At 33.9% G+C, this 8377-nt stretch overlaps 1 protein-coding gene across 1 annotated transcript; it reads right to left on the minus strand.

The window, feature by feature from the left end:
* Positions 1-84: 84 nt before the first annotated feature.
* Positions 85-5725, minus strand: LOC131945875 (nudC domain-containing protein 1). Its single transcript, XM_059306488.1, has 9 exons — positions 5602-5725; positions 4353-4507; positions 3769-3954; positions 3291-3480; positions 2709-2894; positions 2116-2326; positions 1495-1636; positions 723-848; positions 85-601 (listed from the first exon to the last, which is right to left on the minus strand). The coding sequence occupies exons 1-9, from the start codon at positions 5711-5713 to the stop codon at positions 143-145; spliced, it is 1767 nt and encodes a 588-aa protein (XP_059162471.1). The 5' UTR covers positions 5714-5725; the 3' UTR covers positions 85-142.
* Positions 5726-8377: the final 2652 nt, after the last annotated feature.

Below are 8377 nucleotides of genomic sequence, written 5' to 3' on the forward strand. Positions count from 1 at the left end.
GATTTTGGTCTTTCTTTATTCTTTTTTAAACTTAAGGAGTTATTTTACAGCATGCAATCAACACATTGATAAGCAAAAATCATACATGGTTTTGGACAAAAAGTTTATTTCTTACAATATATTGAAACATTTGTTATTGGTCTTATTCGTCCACTTTTATTGTGTAGACAAACATCTTCTGTTCAGTGGCAACATAGATTTTTGTGTTGGTTACCTTCAAACCCAGGATAGTATCAGGGGAGGCATCCAGTGACAGCACCTGTTGCTTAGCAACACTGCTGACTTGCTGCCCGGTCTTCCTGTTTCGCAATGGTGTCATGACAGAGACTTTCTGTTTGTAGAGATAAAGGTGGCGCTGGGCATCTGCGATCACGGCTGTGGACATGTCAGGGGAACATGTGCAAAATCTCCGCTGCTGTTTTGATGCCAGGACATAGCCAAATGCGTTCAGCACCCCAATGTGCTCCCATGGGGATTTATCCACCTGGCCATCTATAGTCTGCCACAGGAAACCATCCACGTCATGTCTCAGACAGAATGCTGGGATACCTCCAGATTCATCAATGGTGGCACTAAACAAGTACTGGTTACTTGTGATAGCCTAAAATATTTTCAAACATAAGGACTTAAAAAACCAGTCTATAAACAATTTCATTGTGTCAATATGAAAAAAATATTTTAAAATTCTGTATGTAGAAAATACCCATAGAGCCTGAACCCACTTTGTGTGTTAACTGGTGTGTCTCCCCATCAATCCTCATCAGGAGTAGACCATCTTCGTCCACAGCGTCACACTCCTCAAGCATTTGTGAATTGTAAGGGTTCTCTTTGCACTCTGGATTTGGATTCTTAAAGAATCATAAATTAACAAAAATGTTAAACTCTAATCAGGGCACTAAAGATATGCTGGCATGAGAAATAAAAAATTTATTAATAGATCCTCAAAAACTGTTGATGAAAAAAAAATCCAAGATGACTGGTTACTGGTTCAGTGTATGAAATAAAGTATCACAAACATTTATGGTTGTTTCAATTGTAAATTGTTTGTCACATATATATTGAATACAACCCTACTTTGATCCAGCACATGTGAATGATAAGGTAAAGAATTAGAAATAAAGAATAAAGGCAATTTTTAGAACTAAATTTAAACTTTGTTTTGAAATGTGTTACTACTTAAACTAAACTACATAATTTATACCTGCATGCTGTTATTAAACAGCTTGCTTTATAGTAAAATAATAAGTAATAGAACTGAGTCACAGTGGGTGCATGTTTTATATCAATACAATTTTTAATAAGGTTACTTTAACTTTAACTGAATTTTTGTAAAAAAAAGGTTGTCAGGTGACAGATGGTAAACTATAAACTAATATAACTTCCTGTCGACAACAACCTGACACCAAGTACTCCAAAAGATTAAGAGTATTATCTCAAATTTCTTTGGTAAACTACAGCATTAAGTCACCAATCAATACAATTAAATGAAAGTACCCAATCTTCTGATGTCAGGTGTGCAAGCCTTGCATGAACAGCATCAACCTGCTCTGGGGTCATCACCAGCTCCCCCCTGTTGTCCCCAGCTACAACTGTTGGCCACAGACCTTCTTCTGCCTTTTGTAGAGTTATTTCTAGCCTGGGTAAACACAGATTAGATCATCTTATTGCTTTAAACTGGAAGCATATTAGAAAAACAAACACTTTTTATTTCATTTCTGTTGAATATTTAAACTCTGACAAATGTATCTAAAATACATTGACATTGTACAACAGCTCATGCAAAATTGTCTTGGATTATCTGGACCCTAATGCAGTATCTTTTGGCTTATTATTATCTACTTTTTCATGTGTAATAATTTGCCAGATAGAAAAATTGAATTCATAGAGTAACTGGCAAATCAAATTAAATTTTTTTTTTTAACACATACTGATATTATTCCACTAAAATCTAATAAAATATTAAGTGTTGGGCTAGCTATCCATACTCTAGCAAATTTATACCTTGGTAGCTATGTAAAAAGTACACAAAAATAAAACAAACCTTGAATTTTGGTACTGCGAACCTAAGATACTAAACACTAATAATAACAGCGCATTGATTTATCAGTGACATACCTTCGACCATCGAGAGTCCAAGTGCTGCCATCTACATCTACTCTTGCATGCAGATCTCCTTGGATCATCTCAACACCATTTTTGATGACCACCTCTAGCCTGGTACCAGTAATGTCCACACTCAGGTTAGCTTTGCTCAAACCTTCTGGAATTGTCAGGTGGACACAGAGGTCACTGGTTGTCTGATTCCAGGTGTACAGTGACTTTGTATCTGAAATAAATTTTAAAAGCAAATTTCTTTTAAAAACAATTTCTTCTTTTATTTTTCTATAAACAAAATGTAAAAAAATGTACAAGTTAAGTTGTGTTTATGAAATAAATCTGAATATTTCAATGTTATTACTAGGTGTTATTATTTATATGGTAACAAAATGAGCTGATTTTTAATTGTGTCTATTAGGTCTATATGGTTTAAATCAAATAACGTCCTTTATAGTCTCAAGTAAATTTGGCATAGGTTATCAGAGTTGCAAAAACAAAGCTCTTAATTTAGTAAAACAAAATTAAAATTAATTATCTTAGCTTCTTTTTCCCAAGTAATTTTTAACAAAAATAAGATGCATAATTTATGTAAATACAAAAAATGTATTTACCTCTTTGACCAACCATCTCCCAGGCATCAGCACCCTCAACTGGTTTCACGGAATCTTCTACCATTCTGTAAGCCGAGGACGAGGCAATGATAACTGATGATCCCTTGCGGCTTAAACAAGCAAATTCAAAAGGCCTTGAACCTTCAATGCGTCTGTTTCTCTCAATGCTCCATTGCTTTCCATCAACTAAAATAAAAAACCACTGTAACTAAACGATACTATTGAATGCAAACAGAATAGTATAAAAATAATAAGAATTCTGACGGGTTATCTTGCATAAATGAGAAGTTTATTGCACCATAAACATAATAAAACTTAAACAATATTGTGAGATGGCATGGTCAAATGACAGAACATTTGGCTGATAGCCCGAGGGTCTCGAGTTCATATCTTGTTTTGGACTTAAGACCATAGGATGACCCTGAGTCCACCCATCTCTGATGGGTACCTGACTTATGTTGGGGAAAGTGAAGGTGAGTGGGCATAGTGGTGACCACACCATCCCTTCAAATGCTATAATTAGAGATTCACCAAATTATTTTTAAAAGAGTTATAACAATTCTAATTTAACATTCACTTAACCTGAAAGGAGTGTCAGCCACGAAAGAACCATAATCCAAGGTGATCTGTGTTTTTCTTTTACCTCCCCTTCAACTTCTTCCACTGATGCCAGAAGGCATTCAACTCTGTGGTTCTCCCCATCTAACCATTGCACTGTATCTATGACAACACTTGCCTGACCAGAGACTGGAACTGTTTCACTAAACAAGACCTAGCAATTGAAAAACATGAAAACATAATTAATTAGTGTTTACAAGCTACAAGAAAATTTGTTTTTTTTTGTAACAACTGTAGGTTTCTGCATTTATGTGATTGTTAACATGGACTATTCAATGAACAAATCATTTTTAAAATTGATATTACTACCTAACTCTCAACCCTAATTTCAAACAGCTATTTAACTGCTTTGGTGCTCATAGTTGTAGGCCTATCTAAGTACTTTTCCATCAAATAAATAACATAACAGTAAGAAGACCGATATGTATGAATACATTACTACCTTCCATTTGTTTAATGAATTTCTGTCATCAGTCTCCAGGAGGTAGATCATGTCTGCACCATTGACAATGACTGCCAGACTCTGGCTAGGAAAGCTCAGGGAAACATTGAAGCGTGTAGGTTTGAGCCTTAGGTTGGCAGCATCTGGCACATGGAACACTGTGTCACAAGGTGAAGGCTTACCCATCTGCAGAGCATCACAAGACATCAAACTACCATATAGTCCTTTTTTAAAAAAATTGGCAATAACTGGTACTAATTTTTAGATTTTTAAATCTACATGGAAAAAACAGCTGCCGAATACTAAAGGTTGCTCAATATTGCTATAGTGAGCAACCTTTGGGTATACTCCTGTTAAAGGAGGAAAAGAGAAGCTTATAATGCCACTTTGATACTACAATCAAAATAACTAATAAATAACTTAAACCTACCCTTAGCTCTAAACCTAAGAGAATAACATTTATATATTATACCTACACTATACAATTTTTAAAATAAGTATTATTTATTAAAAAAATCTATCAATATGGGAGAGGCCTAAGCATGTTAACTTGCAATTAAATGTGGCATGAGCTCATAGTTCACCTTGTCCAGAGAAATTTTTCCAATGCTCCATTCACGGTCACAGTAGTAGACAGAATCATCATGCCATGGATCAGAGAAAATATGGTTGTGTAGGCTAAACAGCTTAGCATGATGAGATGAGAATGTTGTTTCTGATGGTTTCGCTATATCAATACCTAAAATTTGATAAAAGTACAGGTTAAAGTCTGTTACATTATTTTTCATTGTGGGATTATTAGACACTCATATAACACAAATACAAAGCTTTTAGTGAAAAGGCTAAAATAAGCCAATTAGATAACTAATTAGTTACAGTTACACTACAAGACTAAATTAATTTTAAAAAACCTAATCTATTAGTAGATCTAGATCTAATGATAAAACAAGCTTGTTTACTAACTAAATTATTGTATATCAAAAAAGTAATAATTATGAGGGTGCTAGGAAAGCTGCCATCCGTTAAAGATAAAAAAAAATTAAAATGTGCCTAAGGGGTCATCTATAAATGACGTCACACTCGAAGGGGGAGGGGGGGTTCCGTAAATTTGTGATGGTGTGTGATGAGGGGGAGGGGGGTGGGGGTTCAGATGGTGCGACGTCACACTTTTGCATTATATAAAAGCAATTTTAAAAACTAATTTAAGACATTATTTCCCGTTTTAGAAAACTGTTTTTTTTTAAAAATTGCAATAGGAATTGATTAAAATACTCTAGATCTAGATCTATATTGACAGAGTTCAGACAAGATTTTGGAAAAATATCGGTTTTAAGAAAAATTCAACTGCAATTTTGAGGGGGGGGGGGGTTGTAGGCTGTGGTGTGAGGCCACTTTAGGGGTGGGGGTCTTGCTTATTGTGACGATGTGTGATGGAAGGGAGGGGTGGAGGTAAAAATCGTCCAAAAAAGCTTGACGTTATTTAATATGGATGACCCCTAACTAATAACTAATGTTATGTGTTTTGCATTTCCTCCTCGCACTTTGTGACTTAGACTTAGTCTGAGTTTACTCAAAATTTGCTGCATAGACATTTCAACTAGTGAACAAGTCTACTGTAAGTTTAATGCCTAGGCGCTTACGGGTTAAAGTATATTAGTATAGATCTAGATCTCATCTTAATCTAGATTTCGATTTCCACATCTCGAGATACCGTTTTTTTTTTATTTTTTTGTTTTACCCCAACCCATTTTTCAACTCTAGTAGTACGTACTAAGTAGTATGACATTAGATATCGCTTATTTTTCAATAGACTATCTAGTAAATTGTATATACTTTTATCAAATGATGCATCATAAACAGGAACAGAATCAAGAGAGAGCTGGTAATGATCAAAATTTGGATTTATTAGTTCTCTTTTCGGTTCCAGGTCCACTAAAGAAGCCATTTTATTTAAGTTGTGTCCCTTGGTTTGAAGTTTTATAAAATATTGACGACTTATATTTTAATCGATTAAAATTAGTTAAGTCAAGTGCTAATAATTTGAACAACTTACAGTGCTAAATTTTATTAAATCAGTAAAATATTTTTTTTATATACAAAGACATAAATTTCAAACGCCTATAATTAAGATTTTAAGGTTTTTTATTATTTTCAAAGATAATTAATTTTGTAGATATTTTCGGAATTTCCCGTTGAAAATACAACTTTTCATTCAGTGAAGAGTTAGGGCTTACGACTATTTATTACATCAACAAAATCAGTACTTTTATCAGACTGATGGCATTACAATCCTATTAATTGATGAGGAATGAATAAATATAATTTAGTATAAGCATGGAGTTCTTTCAAGTTTTCAGTTTTTTTCTGAAAGAAAGGTAAAAAAAAAATGTAGAATCTATCTAACTATCTATCTAGTATCTAGGTTACATTTTGTCACTTGTTACTGTACCCAGTGTTAGTGTACTCTAAGTGTACTGTACTGAACTGACTGTTGTCACTTAACGACTTAGTCTTATACAACTTATATATTATATTCTTATATTATGTATAATATGTAATAATAGTAATATGTATGACTTAGGTATACTTTATACTTTATACATACTTTATACTTTAGTATAGGCCTATACAATATACATTATACAATAATCATTAGCCTAATCATAATTATTAATTATACAATAATACATGACTACTACTACTACTACTACAGACTACGTACTTTGTCAACTTTGACTATGTCGTCTATGTCACTATTCCTAAAAATATATTATAATTAGACTATGGTGAATAGTTTGACTATTGTTATCCTATAGGCCCCTATAATTTATAGAGAGTGTCTATTGGTACTTTACTACAAATAGCCCTCAGAAGGCTATTCGTACTTCGCTATTTTTAGCCGACCAATCAAATTTATTTTTAAATTCATTGTCCTGCGCATGCGTGCATAATTATTTTTATTAGCTTGTGTATGGAGATTCCAATTCTGAAACATGTAGTAACTGCTCCGGTGGTCGAAGTGGTTGTGCATTGGCTAGTTTGTTTTCAAGGCGTGGGTTCTATTCCTTTTGGCTCAGATTTTTTTTTCATTTTTGCTTTTTTTTTTTTAATTTTACTTAAGGATTAGGGTTAGGGTTAGGCATATGCTTAGGGTTAGGCATTAGGGTTAGGTTTAGGTTTAGGGTTAGTGATAAGATTAGATCTAAAAAAAATAATTAGCTCTAGATCTATACAGCATGAAGAAGGGAATTCAAGAATCACAGAAAAAATGCCTCACGCTGATTGGTCAGAGTACGAATAGCCTTCATAGGGCTATTTGTAGTAAAGTACAAATAGCCGCAGCCTAATTTATAATAGTATTCTATAGTATTACGATTGGTATTAGTATCCCTATAAGTATACTTTACTATACTATTAGATCTACATTCAATATACATACTACTTTATCATTTGTACGCTTGACTAAGGGCAGGCCTACTACTACTTTTAATTACTACTTCTGTTACCTAAACTGTAGTCTTAGTCTTAGTGTTGCAGTCTTAAACTTAAGTAAGTTAAAGTTAAGTATTAAATTAAGTAATAGTAGTAGGCCTAAGTACTACTAAGTACTAAAGTAGTAGTACTTTGACTTATACTATTTAGGTTAGTTAGACCTACACTACTTACTTATTACTTAGTACTTGGGTACTTGACTTAATTAACTTATAGATTATAGATCTAGCCATTCTAGCTAGTACGCCTACTTGTAGATTTACCGAATCAGAAAATCTAGCCCTGGCCTATGTATTTAGGCCATATTAATAAATTATTATAGGCCTAATATTATTTTTTACTTTTCTTTTGCTTTCTAGCTCAGTAATCAGTAATACAGCAATAAAATATGAACAAAGTTTCAGGTGATATGTCACTTTTCCCACTCATAGTAAAATTAGGATTAGAAGGCCTATTACTTTGTAGACCTATTTCACTACTTTGTGGTGTGGAATAACCACCACACACTAGATACTAGACAGTATTAATCTGATTGGTGGCAGTGATAAAGAAACTATTATGGATCTTCTAACCATGCCAGCATGTCTGTGGTAGTCCCCCTTGTTCCCACCCTTTCTTAGTCCCCCCCACACACACAACAGAAGTTGAAAAGAATGAAACATTTATATAGAAAATATATACTTTTACCAGTGTCTGCCCACAAGAGATTAAGTTATTGTAGCTTTCCTCCTCCACCCCCCCCCTCATCCCCACCCCGGAAAGTTTTAAGTACCCCCACCCCTGCTGACCCATCATGGCATGCCTGAACTCACTTTAATAGACAATCAACAGTTTTCAAAGCCAAATTACCATTTGCAATCTTTTGTGTAAACTAAGTTTAAACCATTTTGCTGCAATTACCAAATTTCTTAAGGCTGTATAGATTTAAAAGTTTATATGTCTAGTCATTTGCATATGGACATTGCTATACACAGCAAGTTTTTATGGTCCAGTCACTTTCATATGGACATTGCTGTACACAGCAAGTTTTTATTGTCCAGTAATGGACATTGCTATACACAGCAAGTTTTTATGGTCCAGTCACTTTTATATGGACATTGCTGTACACCGCAAGTTT

This window comes from Physella acuta, unplaced genomic scaffold, assembly GCF_028476545.2.
Source record: "Physella acuta isolate Inbredline_101_S28 unplaced genomic scaffold, ASM2847654v3 ptg000538l, whole genome shotgun sequence".
NCBI classification, from domain to species: Eukaryota; Metazoa; Mollusca; class Gastropoda; family Physidae; genus Physella; species Physella acuta.